Genomic DNA, 14,770 nt, shown 5'->3' on the forward strand with positions numbered 1-14,770 from the left:
GGGCGCTGGCGGTGAGGGGGTTACGCGCCTCGGCTCGGCTCGGCTCGGCTCAGCGGAGGAAGGCTGAGCCCCGCCGCCCGGGCCCTGCAGCGAGTCCGGTCGGCCCCGCGCCGCGCCCCGCCCACCCCGCCCAACGGAGGGCGCGCCCGGGCGAGGCGGGGCCGAGAAGAAAAGGCGCCACCAGAGAGTGGCATCCGCTAGCAACGCCGGAGGGAGATCGAGAACCCCCTGGGCCCCAGCCCACCGGCGCCCAGGCTCCCCCGCCCTTAGGCCACCTTTCGCCCGCCTCCTGCCGCGAGCCAAGGCCGGCGCCCCGCCCGGAGATGGGCAGACGCGCGGATGGCGTGGCTCCCAGTGCCGCCAGATCGTTGGAGCCCGGCGCCGGGGCGCTGCGCTGAAGCTCTCGATCCGCGCTGCCTGGGAAGCCTGCAGGTGTCCTTGGCCGCTCGGCCGCCGGAGCCCAGAGCCCCGCGCCCCGGAGCGGCTCCGCCCCCCAGGCTCGGCGCTGCGCAGGACGCCCCGTCTGAGGCCCCCCCGCCCCAGCACGGCCCCCGCTGCGCAGCGCCAGCCCCGCGCCGCTCCTAGCCGCTGCCGAGCCGCGGACGCAGGACGGGAGGCTCGCTCCTGCGGGCGCGCTTGTTTTTCTGCGGCCGCCTCGCCCTGCGCAGCCCCCGCCCGCCTGAACGCCGCGCTCCGCTCAGCCCCGCCCGCCATCCGAGCCCTGAGCTGGATTTATGAATGGGGGGAAGAGGCCACATGCCGCCGCCGCCGCCTCGTGTTGACCGCAAGCAGCCCGGGCCCGCGGAGCTCCGCCGGCTGCCGTAAGAGCGTCGGCCCGGCCCCGGCAGCCGCTCCGAGGACTTGTTGCTGCTGCGCTGCCGCCGCCGCGGGGAAGCCGGCCGCTCCCGGGACTCGGGAGCCGGAGAGTGGCCCCTGTGAGTGTGAGTGTGAGCGCGCGCGCGCCCCAGACCTTCGCAGTGAGCCTGGACTGTGCGCTAACTCGCCTTTTGAGGGTGAAAGGGGGGGCGTGTCCGGGGGCCCGAGCATCTGAGTGTCCAGTCCTAGCCGGGGAGCGTGAGGGCTTGTTCCTGCCTCCCCGGGCCCCTCGCTTGGGTCCTCGGCTCGCCTTTTCCCTCCTGCCTCCCTCGCCGGAGCTGCCTGCCCAAACCCCAACCACCTGTGCACCGGAGAAACCCAACTCCTCCTGCTCCGCGCCCCGGGGGGAGGCAGGGGCAGGGCCAAGCCGCAGAGGGGGCCGCCGCCGCCTCCTGCCTCCTCCTCGTCTCCTCCCCCTCCCCCGTCTGACGCTGCCTCCTTGGGAAGGGTGTTTGGAGGGCAGCGGCCGCCCCAAGCCGAAGCCCCGCAGCGCTTCTTATGATCAGCTCGGTGTGTGTCTCCTCCTACCGTGGGCGCAAGTCGGGGAACAAGCCTCCGTCCAAAACATGTCTGAAGGAGGAGATGGCCAAGGGCGAGGCGTCGGAGAAGATCATCATCAACGTGGGCGGCACGCGACATGAGACCTACCGCAGCACCCTGCGCACCCTACCGGGCACCCGCCTCGCCTGGCTGGCGGATCCCGACGGCGGGGGCCGGCCCGAGTCCGATGGCGGCGGTGCAGGCAGCAGCGGCAGCAGCGGCGGCGGGAGCTGCGAGTTCTTCTTCGACCGGCACCCGGGCGTCTTTGCTTACGTGCTCAACTACTACCGCACCGGCAAGCTGCACTGCCCCGCCGACGTGTGTGGGCCGCTCTTCGAGGAGGAGCTCACTTTCTGGGGCATCGACGAGACCGACGTGGAGCCCTGCTGCTGGATGACCTACCGGCAGCACCGCGACGCCGAAGAGGCGCTCGATATCTTCGAGAGCCCGGACGGAGGCGGCGGTGGCGCAGGGACCGGCGACGAGGCCGGCGATGATGAGCGGGAGCTGGCCCTGCAGCGCCTGGGGCCCCATGAGGGAGGTGCAGGCCCCGGCTCGGGGTCGGGGGGCTGCCGCGGCTGGCAGCCCCGCATGTGGGCGCTCTTCGAAGATCCCTACTCCTCCCGGGCGGCCAGGGTGAGTGACAGGAGCCTGAGCCTCCTCTCGGGGGTGTGTAAGTACCCGTGGTGGTGGGGATGGGGGCCGGGAGGAGCGGGCTGGGCCGAGACTGACTTACCTTTACCACTGCCTCCCTCCCAATTCCCTCTGTCTTCCATGGAACCCCAGGGGACTCACCCTCCCCCCCCCCCCCACACACACACACATACCCTCTCTCCTGCACGCCTCATCAGGAGATTGCATGCACTTGACTTACTACTTGGACCTAATCCCAGCTGCCTGCTTTGCCGCATCCCCTCCGAGGGAGTGGGTTGCCCTTAGCTGAGCTCTTCCTCCCCCTTCTCTGCACAGGCTGCCTCTCTTCATTTACCCCCCACTCCTCCACAGGGCCAGCGGCCTGGAGAGCTGGAATTAGGCCTCCTGCCTGAGTCAGGGTTTGGGGGAAGAAAACTGGGTGTGCTAAGCGCCTACTCTGTGGCAGGCCCATGTGTTAGCTTCTTCCATGGGTGCCACCTCCTTTAAATGCTCTGGGCAGCCGGGTACGCTGTGAAGTATGAGTTCTGTAGAGGGACACCAGCTCCAGCCCAGGCAGGGCTGGGACCGGAACGCAGGCCTCTCATCCAGGTTTCTGGTGAGCCCTTTTTTCAGGGAGATAAGTCAAGATGTCTGCCCCTTGCCATGCCCCTAAGGCTTCCTGGTCACCTGGGATGTCTTGGCTTCAGTTAGACAGGAAGGGCCTAATGTTCTGGGTGATGCAGGCTCCCGCGGTCAGTGGCCAGCCACAGGCTGCCTGTGATGATCCCAAATTTGTTGCCACTTCTTTTCTTCCTGCTGCGGCACAGATTGGCTTCCCAGAAAGCCCTGGTTCGGGTTACTGCCTGAAATGGGTATGTGGGGGGAGAAGAGGGTGGCATAGATCTAGTCCTATCCCACCACCTCCTCCCCAGGTCAGTCCAGTTTCTCCCACCCCCCCTTAGGTGAAAGGGATTGGAGGGATGGGGATATACTTGGACGGCTTAAAAAAAAAACAATCATGAAGGATGGCTTCAGATTCTTTAGAGAGAGAGAGAGAGAGAGAGAGAGAGAGAGAGAGAGAGAGAGATAGAACCCCGGAGGCTGGTGCCTGGCTTCATGGCTGGCAGCCTAAAGCCTGGCTGTTCCTCACCTCTGGCATCCCAAGTCATCCTATTAATGAGTCTCAGAGCCCTTGCCACCCTCCCTGGCCCCTCCTGTGCTGGGCCTCAACCAGGTCATGGAAGGGAAAGTTCCACTTCCCCACCCAGGGGAGGGCAGGAGGCTGGGAAGGGGGGCTGCAGGGCGGGGCAGTCTGGTGTTAACGCTAGACCAGGGCAGACACATCTCTGGCCTGGGAGGAACAGAGGTCTTGGTGGCCAAGGCATCCCAGGGCAGCCCCCGGAAGGCAGACCCCTTTGTCAGGACTGAGAGGGAAGTTGGGGCCAGGAGCTGCCTTTGTTTCTTCCCTACGGCCCTTAGATCAGCCCAGATGATGCCCTGGCCTGGGTCTGCTGTGAGTTCTGGGGGCTTCTCATGCAGTTCACTAACCCTGCCAGTGTCTGCTGTTGGCTGTGGGTACTAGGGGAGAGCAACAGGTACAGGCTAATCCAGGCTCTTTTTAAGTTGGGGCGGGGGGGAGGCAGTAGATTTGGCTTCCTAGAAATGGGGAAAGGGGACAAGGCAGGGAGGCAGAAATGAAATGATGTGGTTAGGGGAGCTAGGTCCTGTTCCTGAGCATTCTAGGGCCTCTGGGGAACTTTTCGTCTCTGCTGCTTCTCTCTTGGATTCCAAGGGGCTGTGCCATCTATGAGTTTACCTTCTGCTCAACAAACCCCAGGGTCGGCCGGCCTGGGGGCTCGTTGAATAAATGCAGAGCCTAGTTGACCTCTTGAGTTTCTCCAGGAGCCCAAGATACTTGCCCGTTGGATGTGGAATCACATCCGCCAGGGCATTCCAGCCGAGGCCAGGAGTTCGGGGCCGGGCAGGGTTAATTCTAATACTGAAGCAATGAAGAAACCACGATCCAGAGGTGTTCGATGCCGTCAAAGACACTTAAGGGCAGAGCAGGAAACTCCCTTAGATTCCAACTTTCTGGTTGGTAACACTGATGTGAACAGCTATGTGGAGCTTAATGGCACTCATGCCAAAATTGGACTTGCTTCCTGCTGAGGAGCACCAGGCAGAAGCAAGCCTTCAATTCAGCTGTTCCTGGGACAGACAAGTGAGAATACATAATTGTTAAAAAATTGCTAATGGCTTTTGGTTTGAGTATGCCATGCAGGTACTTACATTAATCTCTAGTCCTCCCGATAAACTTAACGGTGGAGATCTCCTCCCCATTCAGTAGATTGGGCCTGTGAGAGGGTAAACATCTTGCCTGAGATGACACAGCCAGATAGTGGCGTGCTGTGAGTCAAAGCCCCTGCTCCTCCGATTGCAACATGTTCTTTCCACTGAACGAGGCTGTTTTGGAGGTGAAGGGGTGGTTTGTTTCTTATTCTGGCCTGGAAGGTGTTCTGAGGTTCTGTACTTCCTGTGGATGACATCAGAAAACCCAGGGGCAGATGGGGACATCAGCAGGGACATTTACTCTGCCACCCCTCAAGGTCTAAGGGCCTGGGGCGTAGGCGATCTGGGGCTGTGCCCTCCTCACTCTGTTTACCCGCGGCCAATAACACTGCCCTTCCAGCAAGTATTGTCCACTGGGTCTGTGCATACCCTCCCTACTCGGGGCCTGCAGCATCAGCCGTGGGCGTGGGGTGCCCACTGAAGGCCAGTAGCGCAGAGGGGCAGGGCCCTCCCCAGGCGTCGGTTTGCACCCAGCTGGCCAGTTGAGTAGTGTGTTATGACAGGAGCAAAACAGATACAAACGGAAAGTGAACTCAACTGATTGTGGAGCCTGTTGCGTAGCTACTGGCCTGGCCCGCAGAGCTGTTCCCATTCAGGCAGGCTCTAGGTCGGTCAGGGTGCTCACCCCTGCTCCCCTCACGGTGGCCAGGCCCGTGGCGGCGCTTTGGTGGCTCTCTTTCTGTGGCCTGGTGTGGGAAAGCAGGCATGGGGCAGGCTGGTCCTGTCCCCACCTGCCCAGCGCCCACAGTCCCAGCCTCAGCCACAGCCAGGGTGGCTTGCCAGACTGAGGGGGACCAGCAGGGTTTTGGCAGCAAGGAGGTTGGTAGAATAAGGCCTTCCTTATTTGCTGAGGGCACACAGGAGGCCTGAGGAACGGGACCCTAGGACACTCCCCTCCCTTCACTCCCAACCTCTTGAGGACCCAGGGGTTAGACTGACTTCAGCTGTTATCAGTCCTGTTAAGAACGATAGTGGTTTGGAGTGCCTGGGTGGCTCAGTTGGTTAAGCGTGGAACTCGATTTCGGCTCAGGTCATGATCTTACGGTTTGTGAGTTCAAGCCCCCATTGAGCTCCACGCTGGCAGCACGAAGCCTGGTTGCCTCTCTCTGCCCTCTCCCCTGCTCATGCTCTCTCTCCCTCCCTGAAAATAAATAAAACTTAAAAACAATAAAAAAAAGAAAAAGGAGGATAGTCGTTCTCCTTTGGCTAAATCAGTACCTGGATTCGTTTTCCCATAATGTTCCCCTTCCGAGTAGAGGATGTGGCCCAAGGATCCCTACTGTCCCAGGAAGGCAGCTGGAGCTGGGTTTTCACTGAGCACCCACTGCGTATCAGGTCACTTTTGCTTTGTTCTAGTATCTCGTCTGGTCTCTGTGAGGCAGGGATCATTAACCTCAGTCTACACTGAGGGAAACTGAGGCCCAGAGGGGCTTGCTCACACAGCTGGTGGTTGAACTAGGTTCCAAACCCAGATCTTGTGAACCCACATCTGTGCTTGTGCCACAGCTTCAGCCGCCTCCTGTGCCTTCTTGCCTGGAAAAGGCCTCTGACTTCAGGGGGCCCCAGAGGGGGCCTTCTGCTCTCCTGCCATCCCTCCCTTCACTTCCTCCTCCAAACTAAAGCTCCCATCCCCTCACTCCCTAGAATTGCTCACATCTGAGCTTGCTCTCTGTTTTTTCTCACTGTGGGACTCGCATAGAACAAAAAGAAAGGGGACTTAGTTACGAGAGGTGACGAGGTGTCCCCTGGCCCGGCAGAGGAGTGAAATGGAGGCCTTCTTGGAAGAAAATGCAGAGCTCTGTTCCTACTTATCCTTTCTGAAGGCCCCCCAGCTTCTCTGACATGGGCATTGACTGGGACTAGCTGGGTGGTGGGCAGGACCCCCTGGTCCCAAGCCGGCTGGGCTAGGGAGAGCCAAGAAGCCAAGCCTGGGAGGCTCGGTGCCCTGGCCTGTCCCCCAACCCTGTCCCGAGGCAGCCTCCCAGTCTCTTCCTGGGTCTGTTTTGTGTTTTTCTTTTTTGTTCTGAACAGACCAACATTTGCCTCTGAACATCTTGTCTCTGGATAATGAGGTGTTTCTGTTTGTCACCATTTGGGGTGGGGTGTAAAGTGGGGGAGGGGCTGAAATAAACTTGGGCTATTTTGGGGAGATGAGGGAAGAATGGGCAGGAACACAGCCAGGCATTTGGGCCTTGGGAACGGGGAGCCCCCAGGCTCCTTGCCTCTACCCGTGGACATTGTCCTGCCCTCACTCCAAACCCGGTGTGCTGGGCACCAGGACGTTCAGGCCATCCTTGTTCCTGGGCACCCAGCCTACCACAGCCTCTGGCCCAGCTCCCTGCTAGGGTTTTTTGGGTTTTTCTCAGGCTGGGGGATGTTTACCCAGCCTCTGGCAGGGGGCCCCATCAGGCAGTGGCCTTGGCCCACCCTGGAAAGCCACAGAGTCTGAGAGCCCATGTGCCTGGAGGTATTCCTGGGCATTTCGGTCACCTCTAGCCCGAGTTAGTGGGGCTGGCCACGTCTCCTCCTCGTGACAGGTTCCCCAGGACCTGGAGAGGAAGTAGGCAGTCCCCTCGGCTCCAGTCATTCAGAAAACATTTATTGGGAACTTATCACATACCGGACACCAGGCTGGGCCCTGTAAATACAGAGACGAGTCAGACATGGTCCCTGTTCCTGAAGGGAGCTAGGTCAGGTGGAGTCGGTGGCAGTTGAAGGAAATTGGGTGACAAGAAATAGTAATAACACAAGATGGATCATGAGAGGTGCCACAGTACTCTTAAAGAATAAAGCCCCACAGGAGGTGAGAGGAAAAAGCCATAAATCCCACCTCTGTGTGAAGTGAAGCGAGGTGGGGGGATGGTTGGCCGGCAGGGAAGCCTCAGGGAGGAAATAGAAGTTAAGCTGGATAGGCCCTGCAGGATAATGACTTAGCGCTCTTAAATAATTTTTAGAAGGAGGTAGGCTATAAATAAATATATAAATAAATAAATAAATGTTCACCGTGAGTAGTGCTTTAACCATGCGGAGTTAGGGAAGGGGCGAATTTTCTGGCCAGGCGACCGGCCCCGGCAGAGATAGGACAGCACGGAACACAGATAGGCAACAGCCAGGAAGCGCATTTGGCTGGGCACGTTCCTGGCCGGCTATCTGGGCTGGACTGAATTCCTTCTGGGGCCGGACTCATCAGCTCCCAGCAGCCCAGAGGCCCTGAGAAGCCCCACGTGCTGGCTTGGCAGAAGGGGGGCATAGGTGGCGGCGGGCTGTGGCCCCTGGAACCAGGATAGGAGGTCCCAGGGCCAGGGTCTGCTCCCAGGGGAGCCCATGAAAGGAGAGGAACAGGGGTCGCCAGGCTGATACCTGCACTTTGAGGCCCTCACTCAGGAGCCTAGGGACAGCTCAGAGATGCTTTGCCTGACACGTTGTCTCTCTTTTCCTGCCTCTGAGCCCGCAGGGCTGCTCGCTCCTTTTACAGCGCTGCCTGGGCTCTAGGACCTCACTTCCCCGGAAGCCTCAGCGCCTCATCCCATCCCCACCGATCTTCTCTGCAAGTGTCTTTGGCTGTGTTCTCAGATTTCTCTTCTCCTACACTTCATCCTTAATATAGGTTTTGGGCATGAGTCTTCTTATGTTTATCGGTCCATCTGTCTCCTTGGCCCTTTCTCCTTGGGCCCCCCTCCCCTGCCCCCGCTGATTGTATTCAGTTCCCAATGACTGGTGTCTGTCACCTCCCCCCTACCCCCCCGACCCAGCCTGTGCCAGATTCTTGAGACACTCTAGGCTCTGTGCTGAGTTTTACAAATATCATTTCTTTTAATCCTCAAAACAGCCCTATAAAGTGGGTACTGTTCTCATCCCCCTCAACACATCAAGCACTCTGTAGCCTCAGGTCCTTTGCAGTGCCTGTTCCCTCTGCCTCTCCAGGTATCCTGGATCTTCATATAACTCACTTCCTCACTCCTTCAGGTCTCTGCTTAGATGTGTCACCTTGGCATTGAGGTCTTGCCTATTCTCCCTGTTTGAAATAGGTCCCTCCGCTCACCTGGGTGGCTTAGTCAGTTAAGCGTCCAACTCTTGATCTCGGCTCAGGTCATGATCTCATGGTTCGTGGGTTCGAGCCCTGCATAGGGCTCTGCGCTGACAGTACGGAGCCTGCTTGGGATTCTCTCGCGCTCTCTGCCCCTCCCCGACTTGCGCGTGCACGTGCTCTTTCTCTCTCTCAAAACAAATTGAAAAAAAATAGTTTAAAAAGAAAATGAAATAGTTCCCTCCTCCTCATACTCTACCTCCTTTCCTCTTTATTTTTCTTCCTGACACTTATACCATCTGGCATACTATGTATTTGCTTATTTGTTGATGGTTTCCTTCTCCTAGAACGTAAGGCCTAAGGGGCAGGGGTGTTTGTTTTGTTTCCTGCTGTTCCCCAGCACCCAGAACAGTGCCTAGCACATAGTAAGCCATTTTATGGGCAAAGATCTCCATTTTATGGGCAAAGACCCTAAGGCTTAGAGAGGTTAAGAAATTTGCCTAAGGTCTCTCAGGCAGTGAGTAGCAGAGACCAGCTTGTACCCAGAAGCTCGTGACTTGAGATTCCTACCATCGACAGTTTTAGGATGAGCTTGGTGAAGGAGGCTGATAACAGGGCTGACTCACCAGCCAAAACACCTGGGTCTCCGGACAGGTGGGTCCCCCACAGGCTACAGCCAGCCTGTGTGTGGGGAGCCCATGGAGCAGGAAGCTGGAAGGGGCGGTGCTTTCCAGCACAGAGGCTCGGAACCTCCTGTCCAGGGTGGTGAGACCCTCCCGCATCCTTCCAGCGGGGAGGAGCGGAGCGGAGCTGCTGGCCAAACCAGATCACATAAGCAATTTTCCGCTTGGGCAGTTTTGACTTCCAGCAGAATCTATGTCCCGTGTCCTCAGGTAGCATGGAAAGAACTGACATCTTCCACCATGGGAACCGGGGCAAGTCCCTTCTCCCCAGGCCTCGGTTTCTTTGGTTGCAAAACCAGCAGAAAGGGAATTGAACTGGGTGAGCTCCTGGGGTCCCTTTGCTTCTAAAAAGCAAAGATTTTTGTGATGTTTCTGGCTCCAGGTCCAACTCAGCCCCTCAGAAGCTGCATGTAAGGGTCCTTGGAGACCATGCCCACACCCCTGGCTGGGAGCTAGTGCTGGCCCCATTTTGTAGTGAGAGACCCGTGCAAAGCACAGCATTTACCTAGTGAGTGGCTGGGCCAGGATGAGGGACCCAGGCAGTCTGACCCCAGGGCTCCTTAGCTCTTTGTCCTCAGTCTCTGCCCAGCAGGTACCATGGGAAGGAGGTACAAGTGTACCCCACTAGCTGTATGGGATGGCCCAGCAAGGGCCGCTCAGAAGGCTCCAGCTCAAGGCCTTGATGTCTAAATTGGGTGCTGTTGCAGCCACTGCCTCCTTCCTTGGTCCTTTTTTGTCCCCGGAAGCCCCCAGTAAAGAGAGTGGGAGAGAAAAAAAGCAGTGTCCCTGCTGCTGGAGGTGAAGGGCCTTGATTGCACTTGCTTAGGACCACTGCTTACAAAATAATTCAGTTTGGGAATAACCTAGGGAGAAAGGAATCATTGGGGCCCGACAGGGGAACCTGTAACCTCAGGACCCACCTGGGGCAACACGCCAGAGCCCAGGTGCCTGCATCTGTCCCAGCTCAGCCTCAGGTGGTGTGCCTGTCTCCTTGGGGAAGGGGGGGGCTTTCTGGGGCCTGCCTTGCACCTGCTGCCAGCCCTCGAGAGGTCACAGGGGAGACTGAGACCCCGTGAAGATGTCACCAAAGAGGAGTGGACTGTTTGGTTAGAGGACCAAGTGGAAAGAACTCTGAGCTGAGAGTCAGGGGACCTGGCCTCTGCCTGATCCTGAGCAAGTCATTTGCCCTTTCTCGTGCCTGGGAAATGGGCACATGTGGCTACCCTTTATCAGCCCCATCTCCTGGGAGGGCCGAGGTGAGTGGTATGAGAAAATAGTTGCAACAGCTCTAAGGAAAAACAGCAGAAGTGAGTGGACACTGCAGGAATTCAGGGGGCTGTTCCCTAAGGCATGAGGGGTGGTTTGTACTTACTGGGTGGCTGCAGAAGGAGCCTGGGCGCCAGTGAGGAAGGCACCAAGGCCGGCTCCTTGGCCCTGTGGGTAAGAGGGTGGCCGGCACACTGCCCTCCCTCCCCTTCTCCCCTCTCTGTGCCCTCTGCTCAGCCCCTTGGCAGCTCTTCCTGAACTTGTTTTTCCAAATCACTAATTAACTTCACGCTCGGCTCCCAGGTGGGCCAACTCTCCTGGCTAATTTTTCCTCAGAGAGAGCAGGCTCCTGCTTCCCATGCTTCCTGGCAGAGCTAGGGTATGCCGTCTCCACGCCTTACCCCACCCCTTTTGCTGCTGGGGATGGGAGCAGCGCCCGGAGTCGGTTCCCAGCATCACAGTGGCCACTCAACAGGTGCCACCACCAGCTCATCTCTGGATGGCTACGGAGAGCCCCCAGGCTGGGGCCGTTTGCCTAATACCCACATCGGTCTGTATTGCCTTGATAGCACCTTTCTCGGGGAAGAAAAATGAGATCAGGGGCACCTGGGTGGCTCAGTCGGTTAAGCACGTGACTCTTGATTTCGGCTCAGGTCATGATCTCATGGTTCGTGAGATCGAGCCCCACATCGGGCTCTGTGCTGATAGCGTGGAGCCTGCTTGGGGTCTCTCTCTTTCTCTTCAAATAAATAAATAAACTTAAAAGAGAGAGAGAGATCAGAAAAGGAACTTGAAATTTACCTTCATAGGAGAGTCACAAACAGGAGAAGCTCCAGGCAGAGTTGTTCAAGTGGGGAAAGTGGTCTGCTACCTCCGTTCTCCTTCCTTGCTGCATTTGATCAACCTGTCCATGGTCAAGTGTAAATAAGATGTGTTACCGTGCAATGAGTGTCTGTCTTAAGTCCAAGGTACACAACCCTAAGGGTAAAATAGTAGTCATCAAGGAGTTGGCTAGGAACACTATTGACAGTTCAGAGAGGACTTTCCTGGGTCTGTGAATTGATCGTGCCTGGGAGGTGGTGAAGGCAGTGCGGTGTGAAGAGAAGGTACGGCCTCCAAAGGTAAACAGTTCTGAGTTCAAGTCTGGTTTCCAACCCTTCTAGGCTATGTGATCTTAGGCAAGCGTTTAAACCTCTCTGATGCTTAGTTCCTCCTCCTTAAAAGGAGATGATGAGACTTACCTCACAGGGTCACAGGGAGGACCGAAGGTGGTAACACGTACCAAGTGCCCGGCTGTGCCAGGACAAAACAGACAGCTAACGGATGTTCATTCCCAAAGTTCCTTCAGACTTCCTTCTGCTCCAGAGGCCCCGGAGGTGCTGCTGTTTCATTTTCCCAGCTCCCCTTGTATTCTCCATTGGTGTTTTGCAATACTAAGAACAAGGTGTGCCTTCTCCCCCTCCCTCATGCACACTCTCAGGGAGGAAAGCATCCCTGAGGGGCACCATTAGCCATGGCCAGGTGGAAGTCAGTGTGTGGGGATTGCCAAGTGGCCACGGGGCCACAGTCCTTCCCCGTCCACCTATTTAAGCTCGGCCCTCTGCCCAGGGAGGAAGCTCATCCCCACACACGGAGCAGGACAGGCAGCAGCAGGGGGTGGAGACCCCAGCAACAGGTGCCCCGACAGTGGTGAATGGCATTGCATGAATAACAGATGAGGGTTCCGTAATTGGTGTTATTACACATGCATTTCATCTCCATTCATAATGATTGGGCACTTAAACCTAGCTGTTCCTCTGCCGGGTGCCACTGTCATCATTCTACCCGAGATCCGAGCCGTCTGGATCAGCCCCTGCCACACTCCGATCCCAGTGGGTGCAGTTTATTTTTTGTTGGAGCTCAGTGTTCCAGGAAATGCCAGGTGTCGGGAAGGGGAGGGGTGGTTATTCTGGGCAGACCCCCCCCTTGTCTCCTGTTATGGAACGTGCTACCTTCCTTCAGACACTTCTCACTGTCTGGGCATTTGGCTGGGACATTCTAAGCTGCAAGGTAGTAGAGAGGGGCTGGGACTTGGGACTTGAGGAGGTGGGGGGTCGTGGCTGGAGTTCTAAGACTCAGCTGGCAGAAAGAGGCCCGGACTCATTCCCTCCAGGCCCTCTCTCCGGGCATATCCCTAACACAGTGGACCTCAAAACTTAGCATGCATCAGAATTACCTGGAAGGTTTGTTAAAGCAGATAGCTGGGCCCTACCCGCAGTATTTCTCATTCAGTAAGTTTACGGCGTCAAGAATTTGCATTTCTAACTAGTTCCCAAGTGCTGCTGCTCCTGCAGCTGGTCCGGGACCTCACTTTGAGGACCACTGCCCCTAAAGCCTAATTACTCCAAGTGTAGTCTGTGGACCAGCAGCCTCTCCTGAGAGTGTGTTAGAAATGCAGAATCACAGGCCCTACCCTGGCCCTGAATCAGAATCGGAATCAGCTTTTAACAAGATTCCTAGATGATTTATATACCCATTACAGTTTGAGAAGCTTTAAGGCACGACCCTTCTACAGGGGCGCGGAGCTGGGCAGGAGGCGGGGCCAGAGTCAGCAGTGGGCGGAGCCAGAGCGTTAAGGGCGGGGCGGGGGGGTGGGGCGCATCGTAGGCAATAGTATAGTTTCCTGTCCAGTTGCCTCCAGCCAGAAGCAGCCTGTCTCTTCTGTGTGCCGTGACAAAGATTGGGAAGAATTACCTTAAAATACCCGAGCAGATGGGTAAAGACCCTCTGAGGAGGGAGTTCCAGCCCACGACTACCTTCATCCCGCCTCTCACCATCTAACGTCCTTCCTTCCAGTGACCCATGCCCTCACTCTCCACAAACAGGACGGCGCCCGTCCATCCCTGACAACCGCCCCACTCTCCTCCTCGCCCGCAGGTGGTGGCCTTCGCCTCTCTCTTCTTCATCCTGGTCTCCATCACCACCTTCTGCCTGGAGACCCACGAGGCCTTCAACATTGACCGCAACGTGACAGAGATCCACCGAGTGGGGAACACGACCAGCGTGCACTTCCGGCGGGAGGTGGAGACAGAGCCCATCCTGACCTACATCGAGGGCGTGTGTGTGCTGTGGTTTACACTGGAGTTCCTGGTGCGCATCGTGTGCTGCCCTGACACGCTAGACTTCGTCAAGAACCTGCTCAACATCATCGACTTCGTGGCCATCCTGCCCTTCTACCTGGAGGTGGGGCTGAGCGGCCTGTCCTCCAAGGCAGCCCGAGACGTGCTGGGCTTCCTGCGCGTCGTGCGCTTCGTGCGCATCCTGCGTATCTTCAAGCTCACACGCCACTTCGTGGGGCTGCGCGTGCTGGGCCACACCCTGCGTGCCAGCACCAATGAGTTCCTCCTGCTCATCATCTTCCTGGCCCTGGGCGTGCTTATCTTCGCCACCATGATCTACTATGCCGAGCGCATTGGCGCCAGGCCCTCCGACCCACGGGGCAACGACCACACCGACTTCAAGAACATCCCCATTGGCTTCTGGTGGGCGGTGGTCACCATGACGACGCTGGGCTATGGGGACATGTACCCCAAGACGTGGTCGGGCATGCTGGTGGGGGCGCTGTGTGCACTGGCTGGCGTGCTCACCATCGCCATGCCCGTGCCGGTCATCGTCAACAACTTCGGCATGTACTACTCCCTGGCCATGGCTAAGCAGAAGCTGCCTAAAAAAAGAAAGAAGCACGTGCCCCGGCCACCCCAGCTTGAGTCACCCATTTACTGCAAGTCTGAGGAGACCTCGCCCCGGGACAGCACCTACAGTGATACCAGCCCCCCTGCCCCAGAAGAGGGTATGGTTGAGAGGAAACGGGCAGGTGAGATTGGGGGTTGGGAAGGAAAGCCACCTCCCCTCCAGTGGTGGAAGGAGTCCCCAAGTGAACCTCAGCCCTTGGGACTTGGGATTGTCCTTTATTGTCCCGGGCTGCCCTAAGTGTGTAAGATGTGTCTTTAAAAGCAGAAAGTGTCGAAGCCAAATCTCTCTCTCTTCTGGTTTTCCAATAGCTTTCTGAAATTAGGGTCTGTGGAGTGAGTTTACCACCCAATTTAGGCTGCGGCGGGCGGTGCACGGGGCTGTGAATTCAAGTACCATCTTGGCCACAGTGCTGTGTGACCTGAGGCCAGTCACTAACCATCTCTGATCATGGGTTCTTCACCTGTAAAATGGGAGTCATCTCCTACTCCCCAAGACTTTGAGGAGACCCAAATGAATAACAGATCTGAGAGTATTTGGAGAAGTGAAAACCACTCTACAAGCATCAGGCGCTGTCATTGTTAGCTAGAGAGCAGGGCAGCTGTTCTGCCAAGGTGCATCAACACGTGAATCATTTCTTTCCAAACGTTGGAGTCTGATGTCTCTT

General features: G+C 57.4%; 1 protein-coding gene across 5 annotated transcripts in view; it reads left to right on the plus strand.

Annotated features, from left to right (window-relative positions):
• Positions 1-105: 105 nt before the first annotated feature.
• Positions 106-14,770, plus strand: part of KCNC4 (potassium voltage-gated channel subfamily C member 4) — a 46,320-nt gene continuing 31,655 nt past the window's right edge. For all 5 annotated transcript variants that reach the window (XR_006712587.1, XM_045478592.1, XM_045478591.1 and 2 more), the window contains exons 1-2: positions 106-2,052; positions 13,291-14,227. Coding sequence is in view for 4 of the 5 variants with exons in the window: in XM_045478592.1 (XP_045334548.1) it covers positions 1,375-2,052; positions 13,291-14,227 (1,615 nt within the window). In the remaining variant the exon portion in view is untranslated. The remainder of the gene's footprint in view (positions 2,053-13,290; positions 14,228-14,770) is intronic.

This window comes from Leopardus geoffroyi, chromosome C1, assembly GCF_018350155.1.
Source record: "Leopardus geoffroyi isolate Oge1 chromosome C1, O.geoffroyi_Oge1_pat1.0, whole genome shotgun sequence".
NCBI lineage: Eukaryota > Metazoa > Chordata > Mammalia > Carnivora > Felidae > Leopardus > Leopardus geoffroyi.